The sequence below is a fragment of the Colias philodice genome, chromosome 10 (genome assembly GCF_061535455.1).
Source record: "Colias philodice isolate Cphi_HAF_F1 chromosome 10, ilColPhil1 Martin Lab GWU primary, whole genome shotgun sequence".
Lineage (NCBI taxonomy): Eukaryota > Metazoa > Arthropoda > Insecta > Lepidoptera > Pieridae > Colias > Colias philodice.
Genome location: NC_143095.1, coordinates 9,433,972 through 9,459,712, shown reverse-complemented (window position 1 = coordinate 9,459,712; position 25,741 = coordinate 9,433,972). Strand labels below are relative to the sequence as shown.

The window sequence follows — 25,741 nt, the reverse complement described above, 5'->3', positions numbered from 1 at the left end:
ATTATTCTTTTTATGATTTTATATGCTCTCAGTTTCAATTCTTTAAAAATCTATTTCTACCTTCTTTTTGTTTTTCAGATATTGTGTGTGAAATATTTGTCTCACAGACTTTGTTCTATGCTCTTATGAAAGAAAATTAAATGCACTACAACTTTATTATACGAACTTCTCATAGAACGAGCGGTTTTTGCCAATATTTTGCTTCAAACGGGAGCAAAACTAAAAATTTCAATATTTCCGGAAAAATGAACCATCTTCGAATGGCCACAGTTTAGTCGTTATAAGGTTTAGAGAGCTGCGGTTAGGCTTTAATTGTTGCAAATTTAATAACCTTAATTTATGTACTGAATCATACTTGTCGGAAACGCATAGTTTATGACTTTTAGAGCAAAAAGTGAAAAAAGTCCAAAATTTTCGCAGTTTATCACGTGGTGCGCAGCGAGCACAACTTTTTCGAAGTTGCAAATTGGGATTTACATCACCCTAACTGATCCAAACAACATACCAAAAATTCAAATCTACATCGTGCTTTGCGAATTTAATGTTAATTTCCACTGGCCTATAACTTCTAGTGCAATTTCTATCATCAAGTTTATTATTAAATAATTATTTTTATTCCTTTTATACTCATTGAAAATAATGACATTTCTTTAATCTCTTATCTCTCCTATTAGTCCATTGAATAAAAAGTTCTAGAGTGCGTGAGTTAGTAACGTAAGATGTTTCTTCGGAAACATGTCAAGAGTCCCTAGGTAATAAACATACTAAAACCCCGGGCCACTAGGAGGAGCCCCGGAGTGGGGGGAGGGGGGAAATGGGTCCATTTTTTCATTTTTCGCTTAAATCTCAAAAACGGTACATGTTAGAGAAAAACTTTCAACGAAAAGTTGAAAGGCCATAAAATTATCTACAAGTTGTACCTACATCATTTTTTCCTATATCCTACCGTTTCTGAGTTATACGCAGTAAAACATGATTTTGGCTCAAACAATTTCCACATCAATCGATCATAAAATATTTCTTTCTTCCAAAAAACTCAAATGTGCAACTTGTGACCGGTACTGATAGATTGCTCTTAATTAGGTCTATAATTGGTAAAATAAACACATTCCTCCATGGAAGCCTTTAGGAGGAATCGATTGTCAAAATATTATATTATGGTAGTTTGAGTTACTGAACTTGATCTTTTTATTTTTTCTTCCAAAAAACTCAAAAGTGCAACTTGTGACCGGTACAGATAGATTGCTCATAATTGGGTCTATCATTGATAAAAATACCAGATTCCACCACGGAGGCGTTTAAGGGAATTGAATTTTATTAGGGTAGTTACGATACTTGAACTTTTTATTTTTTTTCTCCAAAAAAACTCAAAAGTGCAACTTGTGACCGATACTGATAGATTGCTCTTAATTAGGTCTATAATTGGTAAAATAAACACATTCCTCCATGGAAGACATTAGGAGGAATCGATTGTCAAAATACTATATTAGGGTAGTTTGAGTTACTGAACTTGATCTTATTATTTTTTTCTTCCAAAAAACTCAAAAGTGCAACTTGTGACCGGTACTGTTAGATTGCTCTTAACTAGGTCTATAATTGGTAAAATAAACACATTCCTCCATGGAAGCCTTTAGGAGGAATCGATTGTCAAAATACTATATTAGGGTAGTTTGAGTTACTGAACTTGATCTTTTTATTTTTTTCTTCCAAAAAACTCAAAAGTGCAACTTGTGACCGGTACAGATAGATTGCTCATAATAAGGTCTATCATTGATAAAAATACTAGATTCCACCACGGAGGCGTTTACGGGGAATTGAATTTTATTAGGGTAGATACGATACTTGAACTTTTTATTTTTTTTCTTCCAAAAAAACTCAAAAGTGCAACTTGTGACCAGTACCGATAGATTACTCATAATTAGGTCTATCATTGATAAAAAAACCAGATTCCACCATGGAGGCGTTTAGGAGGTATTGAATTTTATTAGAGTAGTTACGATATATGAACTTTTTAACTAACTACCCTAATAAAATTCAATTCCCCGTAAACGCCGTAAAAATGGAGGAATGTGTTTATTTTACCAATTATAGACCTAATTAAGAGCAATCTATCAGTATCGGTCACAAGTTGCACTTTTGAGTTTTTTTGGAGAAAAAAAATAAAAAGTTCAAGTATCGTAACTACCCTAATAAAATTCAATTCCCCGTAAACGCCTCCGTGGTGGAATCTGGTATTTTTATCAATGATAGACCCAATTATGAGCAATCTATCTGTACCGGTCACCAGTTGCACTTTTGAGTTTTTTGGAAGAAAAAAATAAAAAGATCAAGTTCAGTAACTCAAACTACCATAATATAATATTTTGACAATCGATTCCTCCTAAAGGCTTCCATGGAGGAATGTGTTTATTTTACCAATTATAGACCTAATTAAGAGCAATCTATCAGTACCGGTCACAAGTTGCACATTTGAGTTTTTTGGAAGAAAGAAATATTTTTTGATCGATTGATGTGGAAATTGTTTGAGCCAAAATCATGTTTTATTGCGTATAACTCAGAAACGGTAGGATATAGGAAAAAATGATGTAGGTACAACTTGTAGATAATTTTATGGCCTTTCAACTTTTCCTTGAAAGTTTTTCTCTAACATGTACCGTTTTTGAGATTTAAGCGAAAAATGAAAAAATGGACCCATTTCCCCCCTCCCCCCACTCCGGGGCTCCTCCTAGTGGCCCGGGGTTTTAGTATGTTTATTACCTAGGGACTCTTGACATGTTTCCGAAGAAACATCTTACGTTACTAACTCACGCACTCTAGACCCCCCTTGGAGGGACTCATTCAATGGACTATATAGGTATGTAAATATTCAGTTCTACCGACTGCTTGTTATATTATGTATTTATGTATGAAGTTGTAGTTTTAATATTGTACATTTTCGTTTATAAATAAAAATGTTTATAAAATTATTCAGTTGTTTCACTAATATCACCCATATCTTCATATTTTTATAACATCGTTAGTTAAGTATTTACAAACCAAGGAAAGTATTATATTGTTTAATTTTTATAAAAAAGCTCACCTTTTAACAAGTGAAATAATTATTATTATAGATTATCTATAGAAAATACAAAGACTGATCAACTTTTTTGTTACTTCAAACGTAGAAATAATATTGAGAAAGTAAGAAGTTTTTGTTACGAAATACCCTACCGTGATCATGTAACACCATTTTTGTCGAATAACAATTCACTAAAAATGGAGTACCGTACCCACGTGCACCTGGCTACGCTCCTATTTAATGTTTTAAAGTACAGAGTGCCTGTGTATTTGTACGACAAACTGAAATGGCTGGCGGATCATAATACAGCCTACCACACTCATCACGCAGGTTCTCTATTAGAAATACCTCTTCACAGAACATCCGCATTTAGGGGGAGTTTTAGATTTCAAGCTTCAAAATGCTGGAATGACCTACCGCCGCCTATTCGTTCCCAACAAAGCGTATTCTCTTTTAAAAACAAACTGAAGTCTTATCTTCTCGACATTCAAAAGCGCAATCAGAAATTTTAACCCCATCCAATTGCCTTTTATTGATTAGTTTTTTGTTTCAAAATATGTATACTCACTTATACAAATTTCATATATATATGTATGTATCAATATCTAAATATATTATATTAATGACTATTATTTAAATGTAAGTATATTAAATTTTATGTGCACAAATTTAAATTTAATTTAATACACAATATACGTATATTATTCATATTCATTTACTTATTATATTTATAAAGTATATATCGATTAAATTATATTTAATACAGTTTGCATACCGAACGGAAATACATCCACTGTCAATAAGACATCCTAAGGCGGCCACTGAAAATCAGTGATGACACACTGAGTGGTTGGCCTAATTATGGCATATGTATTATTTTTAAGTTCCTTTTTTTTCATCTATATTGTATCTTTTTTTTTCATAATATTATGTCCATAATAAAGTTATTTCATTTCATTTCATTTCATTTCATTTCATTTCATTTCATTTCATTTCATTTCAAGAACTCGAAGTCTACGTACCTAGTGCAAATTTTTAACATAGTATATATTCCTAGCAGTTAATTGTTTTAGTTAATTATTATTAAATATAAAGCAACATTAAAAAAAACCTGCATTCTAATCTATTTTTTTGCACCCTTGTCGAAACATATTCGAAGATATCTTTCATCAAACCATACATTTTAGTGGTATTTTTTATTATTAATTATCATATAATTTGACAGAAAGGGAGACTGTTTGTGCAATCATCAAATCGTATAAAACACGTATGACCGCTTTTGTTTTTGAGCAGATTATCATAAGATAACCTAATACTAGATGACTCGGCAAATGTTCTGCTAACATCCTTATCACTTACGGGTATAAAAAAAGATTGCGGCCTCTATTTAGAACTACCATTTTAAACTCGTCCATATTACCACAGACTAATAATACCTAATATACTACGTATACAAATATTACCAAATTATCCTTACATTTCCTATTTGATCAATACAATACATACCTAAGTACTTATAATTTAGAAAAACATATGTAGTTAATCATCAACTTTCCTTTGTATTAGCACATATTATACCTTTTTCCACTTCATCCCAGGTCGACAGGTGAAACCGAAGTGAAAATCTTGTCTTATAAACTCTTCTCCAGTCCTATCCATCAAAACTTTCAATTTATACTCCAATTCAAATACATGCTCAAGAAATAATTAAGAGAGAAACTGACACGATTCCAAATTGTCTGTCCACCCTAGCAACTACCCTAATAGAATTATTATGGCGTCGTAAAGGGGCCGGCGACAAGGCCAGGTAAATGCCGACGTGATTGTCCGCTCCTAACATTTGGGCCAGACGCCCAATTAGAGGAAATTGTTTTGTCTATTGCCTTTTGATTTGCCATTTCTTATTCGACTGATAAAGTCGCTTCTTGCTTGAATTTAGATTAATCGTACCTATACTATTATTCTGTTATGTTAAATTGGATGAAATTTTTGCTATGCCAGATTGATCAATTAGGGTGTGTAAATGATTTTTTGATGATTACTATGCAGCCAAGAGATGCGAAATGAATTATTTGTAAGATTTGTCTCACCTTGGATTAGTATTATAACTGAAAAAAATTTACCTGAACGAAGTAGGGGCGAGCAGCTAATAGTAAAAAAATTTTGTTAAAAAATGTGTAACTTTTAGTTTTTATTCAAACCGTTAAAAAATATCTGTATATAGGTACCTACTACGAGAGCTGGTACGAGAAGAGTTTTGTACCACTATAAAATATTTAAAAATCTATTATGCCTATCATGCTGTAAATCTGTAATAGCCCTTTTATTAAACAGATTTTTTCTTACATGTAAAAATAAAAAAGGTGACGCTAATTCCCGTTTTTCTGAAAGCACATAAAGTTGTTCCTGCGCTTCTCTCTCGAGTTAGCGTATTATTTTGAATCGCAAACTATAATATTTCTCCTTTGGCTTCTTATTGGAAATTTTCTGTCATTCCAGATATTCGGTCACTAGAACTATTATTATTAAAAAAAAATGTTGTGTGGTTTTATGAAACCACGGTAAAAGTGAAACTTAGGCACAAAATTATCGTATTTGTACGATAATTATTGTCGTACGGTTCGACCGTCACGCGACATGCGCTACACAGACCAAAAAGTTTGAGACGATGTAATAAAAGTGTCACTTTAATAAGTGCAAATATTTATTTCACATGTATCAATTTTAATTTATAGTTCACAAATCAAATAGAGATAACTAAAGATAGAGTCAGCGTTCCGTATCGTAATTCGTATTCATAGAGTACCATCTTTGAGTACGATACTATCAAAATTCACTAATTACTTATATAATGATTGGATACCCCAAAATAGCAATAACTAACAATGACTTCCTTATCTATTGCAAACATAGAGGCTATTGTTTCAAGATCAAAATAAATTAACACCGATACACCCGTTAACACCATTCCCCAAGCCAAATATTGTTTCAATTAGTGCAAGACAATTTTCTTTATGGGTCGGACGCTCCCTGTCCCCATTCTGACATCACCATGGGGTGGTGGGGTTGAATCGCTGAAAGCCAAACCTTCAGGACAGTTGAAATCACAGCGCACCTGACAGCCCGACGAACGCGCTTACAATTCGCGCCTTTTTTAGTGTCATAAAAAAAATTAATACATTTTTTTTAATTTAGTTTAAATGGTGTTGCTAGATTTTAAAAAGTGAAACTATTTTCTGCTTGAAAATGAAAACTGCATTGTTAATTTTGCTGGCCGTTTTATGCGCAGGTAAGTTCCTGGTTTATTTTTCTCAATAATTTTTTTAGGTTCCTAGATATACAGATTAATAAAATTGGCTCTACTACCGAACACGCGAAAATTTTCAACATAACGGTTACAACTACAGTCGTCTGATTTTTCTTTCCTTTTTTAATTTCTCAACAATCATAACTATGTAAAGAAATATAAATAGCGAAAGTTGTAACTTGTAGAGTGGTAGAGCACTCAGTATTTGTAAAGTTTAGCACCGGGAACTTAGAATTTTCCATAGAAAATACAGATAGGGTAAGGTTGCTCAAGTCGTACCACGGCGTTAGTCGTACCCCACCAATATCTCGTCTGATACCATTGAATTGGGCCATCTAGTGTTGTTAACGTGAACTATTTAGTCGCGCGAGCAAGCGTAAACAAGTGGTCAGGCGGTCGGCTTCGTGCAGCGAAAATAATTCAAAAATTAAGTTTTTTATCACTTTTCATGTAAAATTAACGACTCATTCATAAGCTTTTTACGGCAGGAATGTTATCTTTATATTTTGTCTTTGTTTACAACGATTTTTAATGCTTATCTGTCAATTGTTTGGGCATACTCAAACAGGAGAAAATTTTTAGGTTGTATTAGTAATTTTATTTTTCAACCTCAAAGATAAGTATGCTTAAGTCGTACCTGTTAAAAATTCTTTAGTCGTACTTCTATTTAGGTCTAAGATTTTGTTATTCACTAAAATAATTACCAAATAATATGCTTAAGTTAATCTCAGACTGAATTATTTGTAATTTTAACTTACTTAAAATTGATCTCTTATTATTAAGAATTTTTCTATATAGTTTATTATATCTTCACTAAAGTAAAAAGTTCTAAGTAAAGTTCTAAGTACGACTTAGGCTGTATGTGGTACGAATTAGGCAACTAGGCGCCTTAATCGTACCGAAGGTATGTTTTTGAAAAACGTTAAAATATATATTTTAATATTAACATTGTAAGTTTCTGTGATTTTTTAATAATAGACAACTAAATAAAGATTCAGTAAATGTGGATTATTTTGTATTATTTCAATTGTCGTGAATATTATAGCATAATTTCCTTAGGGGGTACGACTTGAGCAACCTTACCCTACTAATAAGGGACTTATAATAAAAACTTAAGACAAAAGCACATGCTTTATTGGGAAAAAATAATCTTTGTAAGTAGCTGCCTTTTAGCATTTAACTCTATCTTTATCATGGAAAACTAAACTCAAGACGCATAGAGGACCAAAAGAGGATGAGAACATATTTTACATTACAACAATAAAATTGCAAAATTCCTATAATTTAAAACGTTTTTTGACAAAGTTTAAAAATAATCCATTCACTGTTAGCTTGATTTAACTATACATCTTATGTTAACGAAATTCAACTTGTGCTAATTAAATTAAGTATTATACATAGTAACCTTTTTCGTTCACAAATCGTTTTCCCAAGTTATTTATTGGCCCGTATCGGTATAATTTGTGGTATAATTTATCAAGATAAGTTTAATCTGCCCGAAAGAGGGCGCCCAAGCTTTTAGGTCACTTCCGATTTGCTATTAAACCCGTATCCGAAATATTGTAAGTCAATTTATCGCCAATTATCGTATATCGCTTGAAATGGATAGTCTACCTTAATATTATGCTGCAGGGAGTAAGTAAGATTATTATTAGAGCGCTTATACGAACGTTTAACTACTGGTTTAATTATATTATCTATGGTTTAGAAATATTTCATGTTCACAATTAAATTATGGATATATTCTTGTAAACGTAAAAGAAATGTACTTCAAGCAAACATATATGAATGGTTTATCTTCTCATTGTAACGCATTTGTATTGTCTCAACATATTGCATGTAAAACTTAAAATTAAACTTAAAATAATAACTATACAATAATACACAACATGCAATATGTTGTGTATAGAGTTATTCATCAAAGATACAGGGCCCATGACCGTCATAAAGATTTAATTTGTATGAACTAGGATTAACTTATCATTATTGGAACCTAACAGTAGATCAATAATATTCTTCTTCTTCTTTAAAGCTTATGGTCATCCCGATCCGAATAGAGACGGATTCTGCTAATGTACATTGTCAAATTATTTAATTTTACTCGGAAATATCTAACTCCAAAAAATGTCGATAGATGACGCTAGGCCGTAGGCGCCAGTTTAGTCCATTGAATAAAAAGTTCTAGAGTGCGTGAGTTAGTAACGTAAGATGTTTTTTCGGAAACATATCAAGAGTCCCTAGGTAATAAACATACTAAAACCCCGGGACACTAGGAGGAGCCCCGGAGTGGGGGGAGGGGGGAAATGGGACCATTTTTTCATTTTTCGCTTAAATCTCAAAAACGGTACATGTTAGAGAAAAACTTTCAAGGAAAAGTTGAAAGGCCATAAAATTATCTACAAGTTGTACCTCAATCATTTTTTCCTATATCCTACCGTTTCTAAGTTATACGCAGTAAAAAATGATTTTCGCTCAAACAATTTCCCCATCAATCGATCAAAAAATATTTCTTTCTTCCAAAAAACTCAAATGTGCAACTTGTGACCGGTACTGATAGATTGCTCTTAATTAGGTCTATAATTGGTAAAATAAACACATTCCTCCATGGAAGCCTTTAGGAGGAATCGATTGTCAAAATATTATATTAGGGTAGTTTGAGTTACTGAACTTGATCTTTTTATTTTTTTCTTCCAAAAAACTCAAAAGTGCAACTTGTGACCGGTACAGATAGATTGCTCATAATTAGGTCTATCATTGATAAAAATACCAGATTCCACGACGGAGGCGTTTACGGGGAATTGAATTTTGATTAGGGTAGTTACTGAACTTGATCTTTTTATTTTTTTCTTCCAAAAAACTCAAAAGTGCAACTTGTGACCGGTACTGATAGATTACTCTTAATTAGGTCTATAATTGGTAAAATAAACACATTCCTCCATGGAAGCCTTTAGGAGGAATCGATTGTTAAAATATTATAGTAGGGTAGTTTGAGTTACTGAACTTGATCTTTTTATTTTTTTCTTCCAAAAAACTCAAAAGTGCAACTTGTGACCGGTACTGATAGATTGCTCTTAATTAGGTCTATAATTGGTAAAATAAACACATTCCTCCATGGAAGCCTTTAGGAGGAATCGATTGTCAAAATATTATATTAGGGCAGTTTGAGTTACTGAACTTGATCTTTTTATTTTTTTCTTCCAAAAAACTCAAAAATGCAACTTGTGACCATTACAGATAGATTGCTCATAATTAGGTTTATCATTGATAAAAATACTAGATTCCACCACGGAGGCGTTTACGGGGAATTGAATTTTATTAGGGTAGTTACGATACTTGAACTTTTTATTTTTTTTCTTCCAAAAAACTCAAAAGTGCAACTTGTGACCGGTACCGATAGATTGCTCATAATTAGGTCTATCATTGATAAAAAAACCAGATTCCACCATGGAGGCGTTTACGGGGAATTGAATTTTATTAGTGTAGTTAGTTAAAAAGTTCAAGTATCGTAACTACCCTAATAAAATTCAATACCTCCTAAACGCCTCCATGGTGGAATCTGGTTTTTTTTATCAATGATAGACCTAATTATGAGCAATCTATCGGTACCGGTCACAAGTTGCACTTTTGAGTTTTTTGGAAGAAAAAAAATAAAAAGTTCAAGTATCGTAACTACCCTAATAAAATTCAATTCCCCGTAAACGCCTCCGTGGTGGAATCTAGTATTTTTATCAATGATAGACCTAATTATGAGCAATCTATCTGTAATGGTCACAAGTTGCACTTTTGAGTTTTTTGGAAGAAAAAAATAAAAAGATCAAGTTCAGTAACTCAAACTGCCCTAATATAATATTTTGACAATCGATTCCTCCTAAAGGCTTCCATGGAGGAATGTGTTTATTTTACCAATTATAGACCTAATTAAGAGCAATCTATCAGTACCGGTCACAAGTTGCACTTTTGAGTTTTTTGGAAGAAAGAAATATTTTTTGATCGATTGATGGGGAAATTTTTTGATCCAAAATCTTTTTTTACTGCGTATAACTCAGAAACGGTAGGATATAGGAAAAAATGATTGAGGTACAACTTGTAGATAATTTTATGGCCTTTCAACTTTTCCTTGAAAGTTTTTCTCTAACATGTACCGTTTTTGAGATTTAAGCGAAAAATGAAAAAATGGACCCATTTCCCCCCTCCCCCCACTCCGGGGCTCCTCCTAGTGTCCCGGGGTTTTAGTATGTTTATTACCTAGGGACTCTTGATATGTTTCCGAAGAAACATCTTACGTTACTTACTCACGCACTCTAGACCCCCCTTGGAGGGACTCATTCAATGGACTAGTTGTAACGCTGAATTTTCGCGCAAAAACTAAACTTACACTGCGTGTGGCCAGACACGCACTTGACCAGTTTTTATAGCGGATACTCACTTAATTTTATATGTATATTCTTGAGCAGATCCGTCGGTTTTTATTAATTGCAATACATTTGAATTTTTATTTTTTTATAACTATTTTCAGACTGGCTGTGAAAAAGGTTTGTCCACAAAAAACAATAACAGTAAATATCGTGGATCAATGTCATCAATGTCTTCGATAATAAGCTAGTTAATTACTTATAAATAAATTATTGATTACACATTATATGTATATTTTAACCAAAAAACGGTTTTATTACCTACGTTATATTTTAAACAAGTTAGTCTCACCATTTGCTTAAGCTTTAAATAAGTAGGTAGAGTTTTTAAATATGGACAACTACATTTAAAAAAAAAGATTTAGCGATGCGATGAACTTTTTAAATTAAAAAAATAACACATGACGCTGGCCAAATAGATTACCTCTCATGATCCTTAATAAATAAATCATCATGACTTTTTTCATATTATTATTGTCAGGATTGAATGGATGCATGGAATTTCTTAACATTCATACGATACAAGTGAATCTGAAAAAAGTACACTCATTGAAAACATATTAAGTTTTTTTTTAGTTAATACAACACTACCGAATGAAATTGTATCGGTGTCGCTTTCCATAAAGCTTTCAAGGCGAAAGCTTTTACACAAGTGTGACTAGTACAACCCAGGATATGAAAAGGATAGCAATAGACTTGGGATCCTGATTCCCGGGACTTGAGACGTGATCCTGAGAAATATCGACACTTTTGTTCCCGATGTACTAGGCAAACATGAAATTGTCGAAGGATGTACGTTCCCGACGAATTTTTTTATTTTCTTTTTGAGCCTTCGGCTTCGTAGTAGGTACGTTAAGTCCCGCCCTTATCTCGGAAGCTATAATTAGGTACTATTTGAACGTCAGGTAATAATAGGTTCTTAGCGCCAGTAGTTTTACGGATAAAATACTTTACTAGTACCTAGCGGTACTAATAAAAACCTTTATTTATTTTTATTGCTGTTTTAAAAGGGAAGTTTAAATCACAATATACAGATACATACAGTAAGGAAACTTCATACAAAATGTTCGAAATGGCTCCCCCCCCCATCAAGCGTGTTTACGAGGGTATTGAGGGGGATCGATAGTAGCGGGTGACACATCCACAGATTTTGAATGACAAAGATACATAGTATAGAAAAAAGTAAAAAGTAAAGGGATGTCAATGATCTTATATATAAAAATGAATCGCAAAATGTGTTGGTAAGCGCATAACTCGAGAACGGCTGAACCTTTTGCTGCTGATTTCGATAATTCTTTTTTTATTACATTCCTTGAAGTACGAGGATGGTTCTTATGTAGAGAAAACGTAAATATATACCACGGGCGAAGCCGGGGTGGACCGCTAGTATTAAATAAATATCGATTGTTTCAGTTTGTAGCCCTTTCAATAAATATATTTGTAAATACCGTATCTGACTACAAGTTAAAAAGAGACTATTTTTTAATTTCTATAGATATGGCAGCATGAGTTTTAAATTATGTTGACATATTTTCTATCAAAATGATAGTTACAAATAGTCACTATTATAGGAGTCCATTCTGTTTAAAGATCGCATCTATTTTTACGCAATCTAGAAGAGCACAAAAATCTAAAAAATTGAAACCTTAAAAAAAATCTTGTTTAAATTTATGTGCATAATTACGTAAATAATAGGGAAGAAAAAGATAGATATTATAATTATTGTATTTTTATCGATACGTGGCGTCTCCACTTTGTCAAGCACTAAGCTTGTCAAACTATTTTCTTTTTCTTCCTAAAACAAAAAGGTAGAGGTTCTATGCTCGTATAATAATAATTTTAATTTATTTTTGCATATTTTGTGTTTTTTAATTTAATTTAATTTATCGTTTTAAAAATAATTTAGTAGGTATACCTACATACAAGTATTGTAAATTCTGGTTTTAAATAATTATTGAATATATGTATACCTAATACAAATATCAAGCATTATAAATAATTTAGGTCACATTAGGTACATTAAATAGCATTCGGCGTCCATAACAAAACAAGATTTCGAAATATAGCACTGATAAAAACGTATTTACTTTTACAAGGTGTATTAATTCGGATTGTTTCTTCTTGTAAATTCATATTTAGGCTACACCATTTTTGTATTTTAACGGGTTTTAATCTCAAAATTACCACAACATCAACTGTGAAAAAAAAGCAAACAGAAATATACAGGCAGAATTGATAACCTCCTCCTTTATTTTTGAAGTCGGTTAAATATCAAAAAGGTAACAGCCCTATAGCTATACGTCATAATTTCATCGCAGAGGCTTAGTTTCCTAACTGTATGTACGTAGTATATATCTGTCAACTGTGTTTAAATATTGATAGTTTTTGTTATTTTGTATTTTTTACGTAAAACATGATCTTTAAAATAGATATTATCTCTGAAATTAAAAGCTACAGAATGTTGAATGTTACTAAATATTATTCGTAGAAACATGAATTTAGTGTACATAATTTCTATAGTGTACAAGAATATTATATTGAGCTCGGTGAACTGAACAGTTACTAGATACTATCCATATCATTTTATTTTCAATTTTAACACTTGCATTGACAAAGTGGAGCTGTTTTTTTTAATTACATAATATGTTCTTGACACTCATCTCATCTATCATCTTAACGAAAGAATAATCATGGCAATTGGCACTTAATTTAATGTCTCAATGGGATCGTAAAAGCCAACGCATGCTATATAAGGTACCGAAGGCGGCGCCCGCCACTCCCCTGACATTATCCGTACCCCATAAAAATAAACTTCGACTAGGGTAACATCACCAGCGAGGGTTCGTAAAGGCCACGCCGCACCCTATAAATCCAGTTTCTTCATTTCGCTGATGTCCTACTAACCCGTTTAATGGCTTGCCAATTTTTTTTGCATGTTTTTGAATTTATTCAATGCTCGAATGCACACATATTACAGCTGGAAATATTCTATATTTCTTAAAAAATAGCAAGCTTATAAATACTATCTCTAAATCCTCATTTAGTACATATTTTTTATACATATAGAGATATAGATTCCCTCTAGTACAGTATCATTATCTGTGCTCTACATAATTAATGCACACATGCACATCTTTAAGTTGCGTCTTGTATAAAATTTAATGTAGAGTTTAGTGCTCTCTATAATTTCGAGGTATAGTAAAGTAGAGTTTTAGAAATAGAGCTACAATTCCGAAAACTTTATATGAACAATATGTGATAAAAGACAGAAAAGTTTCCGATTCTGGTTAATTGAAAATAATCACTGTCTCTGAGAAAATAGTCAGATGACGACAGACGAATGCGTGAGAAGATTGCTCTTTCATGAATTAGTTATTGTTTTTTGGGGCTAATCCGTATTGTTAAAGAACTGTGTCATATGTGAATCTTTTGATCCTTATGGAAAATTAGCGGTTTCTCGCCTGGTTTCTAGAATTTAATATAATTAATTGCGAAAACATGTATTGCTATGATTGCTATGATGGTGTCACATTAAAAACAGCAAATGATATTATCATAGACAAATTTTAAATTATTTTCGTCCATGATATTATCTGCCTAATTTCCTGAAACAGTATAAAACTATTTTAGTATAATATTTTATTCCTTACAAGGATAATAATACACTTCAAATGTTTTAGGGAATAAAAGAAAAATTACCTTAATTCTACTCCAAGTTCTTCAACTACATAGGTATATTATATAGGTACGTAGGCAGTTTTCAGTCACTTAATTTTTAGGTCAGCGTGTCATAATTTGGCAAAAGGGTCACGTCAATCGACACATTTCGTGACCAACGCAATAAAAAGCTGGCTCGTCTTCATGTCAGCTAATAAGTCCATCTAAAAGTTTTGCTGTTTAATGATAATTATACCAACGTATTTTTACATTAACTTATTTAACATGTTTTTTATCCGACGTTGTCCAATTATCCAAATTGAATATAATAAACACAAACTCCTCTACCAATCAACCGGTTGTTTCCCCCACACTCTTGTATTGTATGCAGCGTGTGAGCAGTATAGCAATACTGCAGTTGAAGGAGAATGCACAAAGCGGGTCGATGCACTTCACAGTGACACCACCGAGTGACTCTGAGCGCCTGGTGCATTGGCCGCCGCGCTCAACCCGTTACGATGCCCACTTGGCAACGCACGGACAGACCGACAGAGATAAACTGGCCACTTGACCAGTTAAGTTTAACATCAATATTGATTTGATATTAAATTTAACCGATACCTAAAAAAACATTTCTTTGTTTTCTTGACATTCAAATTTTCTTTTTTATTGACAATGTTCTGAATTTAAAAGAAATGTCAAAGTTACGGATTACAAAGTTACCTTAATTGTAGCTCTTCAATAGGTCATAACCACCATAACCAACGACGTCATAACCGTTACTTTTGATAGAGCATAGTAAAAATTCTATCTGATATTATTTTGAACCTTTTGAACAATGAATATGATATATATGAATGTAATAATAACATATAGATTTTTTGTCCGAAAACGATTAAAGATCAATTTTTTGTGTTGTGTGTTTTGTAGAAGTAGGTAGATCCACTTAATAATCTCTACATAGAGCAAAGCTTGCTACCAAAAACCACCATTCTTTTTTCGAACTCTGGTGCAAACTGCTATCCTAGTGAGTTGAATTCAGACATTTTCAACCCTTTCTGAAGTAGAGTTTTATAAATTCTTGAAGTAGGTATGAAAATAAAAAATAATAGAGACTAATTTTATCTGTGAATTTCAGCATAGTCGGCGAATACTAAATAAAAATAATTTCTGCCATATAGAATAAAATACATTATTAATTGTTGTTACGCTGATAAACTAATACAATATATATTAATTATACATATACGTTTACATATGTTTTTCCTAATTCAAAAAATATTTTATATTTTCATTTTTAAGTATAACTATTATCACCGAAGATTGGTCCCCTGTTATCCATCTGTTTTGTAATATGCATCTTATTAACTTGACCACAATTGCTTTGAGAAACGGTGTAAATTTAAAAGTACCTTTTTGTTTTTGACAGCGTATGACGTAGAGCCTGCCTACAAAAGCCCTTCCAAGCTCAAAAGCCCTTGCGCATTTGCTCCTTGAATATATGTGTTCCTGATACTTCTTCGATCTAATTACGCATATCATTATGTCATTTTTTACCTTGTTTTTTTATATTCGTCCTTTTCCTTCTAAAGGTAGAAATAAAAGTTTGATCCTTTATTATTTATTACTTTGAAATTTAAAAAGGGTATCATTGATTTTTCTATTGAACAAAAATATTATTGATTGACATTTTTATTCACTGATATGTTTTGCTATTTTTAATTTACAATAAAACCATTTCTTGTTTTTTTATTTGCCGGCTTTTGGCAAAGTCCCAATACACTCACTCGCTGTTATGACTTGTGCGCAGACGTGAAAGCGGCTAAGGATAGGCTGTCAAATATATACCTATAGCTATTTATGGACGTTGCTGTTTCACCTGAACCCGAACCAATCCCTACAACTTTGAACCTATTGGAGAGTATTGATTTCTGGTCAACTCAGCTCCTCGACAATCATGTAGTCTTGGTATTTTCCGAACAGTTTGACGTTATCGGAAATCACCGATACTTCCCAATAGACGTCATTATTTATTAGTAAGGACGGGTGTTGTAGATATCGACAAAATATAAAATTAAATATTATGATGTAAATATTATTTTACTCGTTATACTTAAGTTAGTTGGTTGATTTTATGTGATTTCGTAGTTACAATAATTATTATGTTATTTTGGTTCTTAATGTAAAATAAATTGGAAAACTGGACCGAAATTACAAAATATTTAAGTTTTCCCATGATTAAGACACTAAACTCTATATGTATTCCAAATATGAAGCTTCTAAGTCTGCTAGAAGTGCCTTGGACTTTTGATGATCGGTGAGTCAGTAAGTGACAAAATTTAGAAACTTTAACAAGTTGTCATTCTTAAACTACTGGTTCAAATTGACTGAAATTTTAAATATTCCGTGTTTATACAATGCCGGATTAGTTACTGAAGATTCAGGTTTCTTGCTTTATCCACAACCGAATTATAGGGGGTCGAAAAAGGCCCGAATTGCTTCGAGAAAAGGATGGTACGGCCGTGCCGCTTTTTTTTTGCTCGACTTGGCGGGGGCACTGCCGTGCCCCCAGATATTATAAATAAAAGGATTTGAAAATAGTACTAGATAATTATTATTAGGTTATCATAATATATGAATAATATCAATTAATTTTGTGTGTTGTAATAAAATGTTTATTTAAACAACATCAATATGAGTTGAAGTTTATAAGCATTATATTAAATATTAATCATTCATCGATTCCATTTTTCACTCGATTACGAGCCACCACAAACATCGAATCACACCGGGATCGCAGAAATATCAGGAGTACGTCTGTGCGTACAGATTTAAACTGTTAACCTATCACAACTCCTGTAGGTAGTATTGAATTTTTACCTCAGTATTGATATTACATCTACTTATGGTTAGGGAGCCAGAAGCAGATTTTATGACCAAGTTCCTCTCAAGCGGTAATTAGTAAAATGCATCAGAGTATAGTATTATAAAGCCTCGTGAACGTCAGCTGGAGCTCGGTTGGGGGGATGAGCGGCTGTAGCCTCCCACGCACGTAGGAAAAAAAAATACATTCATTCATTTCCTCTCAGCTAAAAATTTGTCAAATTGTAGCTAACCCAATATCTCAACGAAAAAAAATAATCAGCTGGTTACAGCATGGTGTATTATACGTCAGCTGGTGGCTCGAACATGAAAAAAAAAATATTATTTTCCGTGATTTCCTCTCAAACAAAAATTTACCTGATGATAGCTTATATGTAACTGTGGATAAATATATAAGTCAGCTGGCTGTATCTTGGTGGAAAAACCGTCAGCTGATACTTTGAAACTTATTACATAGGAGTTAGACAGAAGCATCTATTGCCAATTTATATGCATCAGCTGACTAGATTTTCCTCAACTTATTGCTAGCTGATTCTTTTATTTATCGCATCAATATATTTTTAACACTCTCACTCACAAATTTTCATCTGAGAGGAAATGACGATATCTTTATGGAGTTTCTTGCCGGTTCTTCTCCATAGATACTGCTTTCCGAATCGGTGGTAAATTTAAAGAATGTAATGACGATTCAAAAGTGCTTCTGGAAGAAGTCTAATTGAATAAATAAATGTTTGAGTTTGAGTTTGAGTTTAATTATTCGACATTACGCTTCAATATAAGAGTTGAGTTGAAATAAACATTCAGTATCAATATTTTTTAACGAATAAGTATGTAATCAAATAATTTTATATATTTAAATAATTAAATAATCAATTAGCAATAAATGAACTAGTTACTCGATAAATAATATTTATTATATAAACTTGATAAAAAATTATAATGAGATTTATTCGTTTTCGCTCTGACAACCCTCCATGGGTTTTTATCTTCCATATATTCCTTAATGCTGTAATAGGCTCTCTGAACTCATACGTTTTTTACATAATTTTTAAATTTAGCACTACTAAACTCTTTAATACTATGAGGAATTCTGTTGTAAAAAAGTATACCTTGGCCCATAAATTAATTTTTAACTTTAGCTAACCGGTAAAATGGCATTTCAATTTTATTTCTGTTCCTTGTGCCATAACGGTGTCTTATCTCCTACTCTTGTGTGTAAGTCTGCGTTTTTGTGTACATATAAAATATTATTAAATATATACTGTGATGGTACAGTGAGGATACCAGTATTCTTAAAGAGATCTCTTAGTGAGTCCCTAGCACGTAAATTATAATATATAGAGCGTATGGCTCTTTTCTGTAATATAAATATAGTTTCTATATCTGCAGCCCTGCCCCATAGCAGAATTCCATAGGACATAATGCTATGAAAGTAGCTAAAATAAACCAATCTAGCCGTGTCTTCATCGGTGAGATGCCTTATTCTTCGAACTGCATATGCAGCTGAACTAAGCTTAGCAGCGGTGGTGGCAACATGGGCCCCCCATTGTAGCTTCTCATCTAGTGTCAAACCAATCACATGAAAAACAGTGGAATCCACAGGGTATAATACCTCCCCGTTTAAAATAATATCCCTTTTCACCTTTTTTACATTTGGAAGGATAAATTCTACACAATTTGTTTTTTTTTTTTTGCATTTAATAATAAATTATTAGCAGTGAACCAATTGGATATGCGTAAAAGAGCAGAGTTTATTATATTGTTTTTTTTATCGAGTAACTAGTTCATTTATTGCTAATTGATTATTTAATTATTTAAATATATAAAATTATTTGATTACATACTTATTCGTTTCAAAAATATTGATACTGAATGTTTATTTCAACTCAACTCTTATATTGAAGCGTAATGTCGAATAATTAAATATATCGTCATTTCCTCTCAGATGAAAATTTGTGAGTGAGAGTGTTAAAAATATATTGATGCGATAAATAAAAGAATCAGCTAGCAATAAGTTGAGGAAAATCTAGTCAGCTGATGCATATAAATTGGCAATAGATGCTTCTGTCTAACTCCTATGTAATAAGTTTCAAAGTATCAGCTGACGGTTTTTCCACCAAGATACAGCCAGCTGACTTATATATTTATCCACAGTTACATATAAGCTATCATCAGGTAAATTTTTGTTTGAGAGGAAATCACGGAAAATAATATTTTTTTTTTCATGTTCGAGCCACCAGCTGACGTATAATACACCATGCTGTAACCAGCTGATTATTTTTTTTCGTTGAGATATTGGGTTAGCTACAATTTGACAAATTTTTAGCTGAGAGGAAATGAATGAATGTATTTTTTTTTCCTACGTGCGTGGGAGGCTACAACCGCTCACCCCCCCAACCGAGCGCCAGCTGACGTTCACGAGGCTTTATAATACTATACTCTGATGCTTCTGACGAATTATCTCTTGAGAGGAAATAATGAACCCAATTTGCACCTGGCTCCCTAACTATTAGCATTTAATCAGTAATTGCGAATAATGTAGGTATATTGTATAAGTATACATTAAATTACATATTTTTTAGCTTTTTAGTACAAATTGTTGATTATTTAACTCTCGTCATATTATGTATTTCAGACTCTACAAGGTAGAGTGACAATAGCGGATGGCTCTACGTAGTTAAAAATAACTTATTACAAATTAATTATGTACCATTATTTTAATTTTATTGTTATCATTTGTTTTTTCGATGTGGATTATTGTATTATATTTAATTTACCTCTATTGCCGAAGAAAATTAAATTAAAAAATTTGCATTTTCATAGCTTAGCTATTATTAAGTATTCTGTGATAGAGTCGTAGAAGTTCCTTAACATTATAATATAATTTTCACCATTTTAATAGTGTGAAATCAGAAATGTGGAATCGCATCGTCGCGTCGTATACTTACGAGTGAAAATAAAATTAAATAAATAGGTTATTAGGTAAATATCATATTATTATTAAGTGAACAATCTATGACAAAGATTCTATGTCATTGTGGGTAATAGGTACACACTATAAAAATGCTCACATTATTCACACCTACATAAATTTTAAATCCCAAGTTAAGTCACGTTTAGTATAAAAATTTAAATGATTAAATTAGGTATGTTTTTTTTTATTTGCTTATATAAATATTATTGAGTAGAAGAATAAGTTATTAAATATTTAGAAATTGATTTTAAATTAAATAATGAATTACTTGATTTAAACGAAAACAAAAAATATATTTTAGAATGTAGAGCAACAAATATTCATTTTATTTTCATAATTTTGAACGTTAAAGCTACTTATTATAGAATTAAAATTCATTTTAATACTTATTCAATTATCTGCTATTTTTTAATTTTAACTCGTTTAAGGGCTGATTTTTCAATCCTTGGTTAATAATTATTCGTCGAATAACGTAATAAACTACTATTTCAAAAATGTATTCTTTGCCCGTCTCCGACAGTTTACGGGTGACATTTTAATATTATCGTGTAATACTTTATTGGTCGGATAAATTTTAACCATGGATTGAAAAATCGGCCCTTATTAGAATAAAATACAATTGTTATTTTATTAGTATTTTACAATAATTAAAATCTTTTTTCATTCATTCAATGCCCGACAGTTTCAATACAGTCCGTAGGTAGAGAAGGGCGACGGCAATGCGTACAATCTTGCGTAAGGTTCCTTCGCACGATTGGTCGAAGTCGCCACGCCCATTGCGTAGCTAAACCTTGAAAGTCTTCGAGCCCTTTGACGGCCCTTCGCAATCTCTTCGTACATTCTGTGTTCCTAGTAACTTGTGTTTTATTATAAATAATTTAAAAGGGCTTTCGCCACATTAAACAAACAACAAACCCTTCATTGGTATTAAAATTTACTTTTTTACCAATAAGAGTTTTATTAACATTCCGTGCTAGCACGCTATTGGACAAACACATAACAATCACATTTTAAGTGTGACATTGTTGAATTATTCACTGAAACAAAAAAGGCTATTAACATGCGTGGTAATTAAAACAAAATTGTGAAGGGCCATGACGATGGGCGATGAGGCAAGGAAGATGTAAATTGGAAGGGATCTTCTTAAATAACAAAATAATGGGCATGTCACTCCCAATGACTTTGTATACCAGGATAGCATAAGTACTAAAGGGTTTATAAGAAAGGGCGTTTTGAAAGGTATTTTTGGTTCGTTGTGCGTTGTACCGCGTCCTACGGCATGCGGCAATGTTGTTTACAGCGATACCTTCACAGGCTAAGTTCACAGGTATGAAACATTTACGAACTAAGATTTACGTATGATCAAAATAAAACTCTATAATCCGTTTTATGAAAAAAGAAACTAAAGATGTACATAGTATAGTATTAATTTATGTCTTTTTAATTCCTGATGATAAAAAAGGAATGAGTATAATTCAACATTCTGAACTCGGCTTAGACTTGGACTGTAAAACCTATAAATGACAAATATAGAGCATTGATAGAGCAAAATGTAACGGCAATACTTAAATATCACTGAAAAATTATATAAAAAGTCTTAAACATCGCTTAGCATTCAATCTCTAAAGAATTTATATTTATAAGGCTCTATCATCCAGTATGTATACGTTACAATTTCGATCGTTGAATAACGTGAAAATCTTTCGAAAAATAAAATGAGAAACTCTATCTCTGTCTAACTTCTTATGCCAAACCTGTGTACAAAGATGGCCTCACTTGAATCTCATGGATCAGGGTAACATAAATATTAAATAGTCTTTAGGAATGTTCTCGAATTCCAGAGTTTATTTTGAAACACTTGTTCTTTATCATAAGTAAATAAACTATGTATAATTATTATCCAGAATAAGTGATATATGTAATTGTTTATGACATAATTTGTTTCACGTTTATTAGCTCTATGGTTGCTGCTATAAGCCCAGTAGGTATTTTTTTACAGAGTGATAAGCAAAATATGAAAGTACACTCATATCTGTTGAAATATGTATGAATAAAATCTTACAGTCTTATATGAGAATAGAAACACACATAAAAAAATTAACTTATTGTTAAATTTTTCGCTTTAAAACATGAAATAACAAAAGTATTTGTAACTTACGTTATTAATTTTATAATATTTTTTATTTTTATGTTAAGAAACAAAACGCGCTGTAGCGTATACATATTATTTTAGTTTACAATATTGCGAGGAAGGGAAGCGGGCACACATACACGTATACTTCAACGCAACTGTCTACAGGCAACCACATACGCAACGTTACGAACTCCACCCTTATTAACCTTGTCGGGCGGAGGGTTACACAGTACACACACGAGCTCCACACATGTGACGGTTTTACTCCACGTTACTCATGCTACCCTGGTATATGTAGCCCACATGTTAACCCTTTCGGACACGTGGCTACACACATCCAACCTGTCCTACTGCCTACATATTGACGTACAACTTTTTATTTTATATCAAATCAAATAACTTTATCAATTGTGTACATGGAATAATATAATTGTATTATTAATTTTTATACATTTTTCATCTTACAATGAAGACTTATTAAGAAAAATATTAAATAATTATTTCAGCTCTATCACAGATTCTCTCTATGTTGTCACGACGCGTCACTAATACTACTACCACGAGTCCAATTTATTCGCGAATCACCTTTATGCAATGACGCGTCAACAACATCCATTGCACTAGAGTTGCAGCACTTCAAAGGAGTGCAACTTGTCCTACATTTCACTATCAAGTTCAACAGCTCTACATGTTCTCACTCTTTTCCTCTTGTTCCACAACTGTAATGCTATCCTACTTCGTGTAGCAGGGGACTGAGCGAGAGGTTTAACTGAGCGTTAAGATGTTTTGTTTCATCCATTATTAAGTTTTACTTATCTCATGAACATTACTTATTTCTCGGCAAAACTACTTCTAATTGCGGCTTTATTTATAACAAACGACACTATGTGCTAATATGTTATAATATTAAGACTGATTCCTAACCAAAAATATTTCTTCCCATTAAACTTAGAATCCATTGACATTAAAAAAAATCATGTACCTAAGTAAGCGAATGCGGTATTTATATTACTTACGTTTCCAGCATGTATGCTCACAATATTACGAATTGTTAAATGCATTCAGTTTATGCGGCTCTAATAACACACACTCGAGATCAGCCTACGCAATTTAATTTCTGCATAATCTTACAGTAAAACTTTTTGTGTTCAATGAAAAATAACAGTTTACAATTAATTAGCTTCTATTACTCTACAATGACTCTAAAATTTTAAATAATCCAAATATATTTTAATAATAACTATGAAAAACAAATAAAATAGATAGTATGTTAATAGTTGATTTTCTTTTAATTCAGATGCTCCACATTCTTAACTTACCCACTACTTTTGTACCAAGGAAGCATTAACAAAATTGAATTGTACATCATTTAATTTTACTAGGATAGTATAAGTTTGTAAGTTTTATGGACCATTTGTGAAATACCTTCTCATATGCATTAGAAACCTATTACATAGTTTGTGAATCATCCACCTCTACGATTTTAAGTGCGCCTAGTACTTGAAATATATTTTGCAAACTATTATTTGGAACTGCCATGGAAATAGAACCCATACAAATAATTCATATTTCTTACTCGTAGTATATATCCTCACTTATTTTAAAGACTTGTTTCATGATGATGGTAATAATATTGTAAAAAGGTTAATTTACGAGTTTCACGTGAATTCAAATTAACTACAGTTATTGTTTCAAAATTAACGTCATAAAGACAAGCTACTTATGGATAAAATTATTATTTTTACCATTTTTACTAACAAATTATATTATTATTTGTACTTATATTTTCTTTATGCATAATGCCGTCTTGTTATTTAGATTTCTATGATAATGCCCCTAGCATAATCTAGGGCGGGCGGGCGGACTCTAGGGCGTCAGTTCACAAAATACTTGCGCGTTTTTACGGTTTGTTTTTAAATGTAAGACAAATTTAGAGATAGGAGAAGAGACTTGATTTATTTTAATTGAGTAACAGTTTATGATACCATCGAGATTAGGCATACGACCCGATGATTTTCTATATGGTAAAAACCACATGTAGGAAACAATTTATTATCTGCAATTTTTTTATTTTTTTATATATGTCCGGAAAATATCCGGTAAATGCGTGAAAATGTCCAGAAAATATCCGGAAAATGCCTGGAAAATCCCCGGAAAATGCCTGAGAAATGTCCGGAAAATGCCTGGGAAATGCGTGGAAAATCCCAGGGAAATGTCCGGAAAATGTCTGGGAAACATCCGGAAAATCCCCGGAAAATGCCAGGGAAATTCCCGGAAAATGTCTGGAAAATCCCGGAAAATAACCGGAAAATGCCAGGGGAATGTCTGGAAAATATCCGGAAAATGCGTGGAAATGTCCGGAAAAAGCCTGGAAAATGTCCGGAAAATGCTCGGAAAATCCCCGGAAAATAAGTTTGTCTTCCGACAGCCTCCCTTTATATGTATATGGACATTACCGATTAAATATAAGCGTGCGTACACAAGTTTACAGTTACTATAGTGCCTACAGTAAATGTAGCATCGATTATACCTCAAAATATAAATTCAAAATCTTTAATTCAAAATTCAAAATATTTAAAAATTGACCTATACTACATTTATTGGCATCGTTTGTAGTTTTTGAACAAGTGTTATTTATTTTTTTAAATCTTGTTATTGTGACCTTCTTGCAATAATTTGAGATAAAACAACGCAAATAAAGAATTTTCTTGCCACTACGATAAACTACAATCAATTTGGAACCCATTCCAAAACTAATCAACACGCTATTATTTATATTTTTTACTTCGAACGATATCAATGATGTTTTCTAAGTAACTAATAAGACTACAAAAAATTGACCTATACTACATTTATTAGCATCGTTTGTAGGTAAAATAGGCTGAAAAAAGTAAGGTTTTTTTTAAAGCGGGTTCCAGCGTGACGGAGCTCGGAAAATATCCGGAAAATGCGTGAAAATGTCCGGAAAATGCCTGGAAAATGCGTGGAAAGTCCCGGAAAATGCCAGGGAAATGTCCGGAAAATGTCTGGGCAACATCCGGAAAATCCCCGGGAAATGCTCGGAAAATCCCCGGAAAATGCCTGAGAAATTCCCGGAAAATGACTGGAAAATCCCGGAAAATAACCGGAAAATGCCAGGGAAATGTCCGGAAAATATCCGGAAAATGCGTGGAAATGTCCGGAAAAAGCGTGGAAAATGCCACTTCAAATTTGCGAAGTAATTAAAGCTTAAAAACAAAAAAGAAAAAGAAAGCTAAAATCTTTCATATCATTAAATGTATACGGGATATTCATATTTCATACTTAATGTATGGGA

At 32.3% G+C, this 25,741-nt stretch overlaps 1 protein-coding gene and 1 long non-coding RNA gene across 2 annotated transcripts in view; both read left to right on the top strand.

The window, feature by feature from the left end:
- The first annotated feature begins 569 nt into the window (after positions 1 to 569).
- Positions 570 to 2,966, top strand: LOC149485397 (uncharacterized). The gene is made up of 2 exons (XR_016316214.1): positions 570 to 673; positions 2,855 to 2,966. It is a non-coding gene; the product is annotated as an uncharacterized LOC149485397 (long non-coding RNA).
- A 3,103-nt stretch (positions 2,967 to 6,069) lies between these two features.
- The window catches only part of LOC149485396 (xaa-Pro aminopeptidase 1-like), a 30,450-nt gene continuing 10,778 nt past the window's right edge, over positions 6,070 to 25,741 (top strand). Inside the window, exon 1 of the mRNA XM_089700187.1 lies at positions 6,070 to 6,347. Within this exon, the coding sequence (XP_089556313.1) occupies positions 6,305 to 6,347 (43 nt within the window). The 5' untranslated portion in view covers positions 6,070 to 6,304. The remainder of the gene's footprint in view (positions 6,348 to 25,741) is intronic.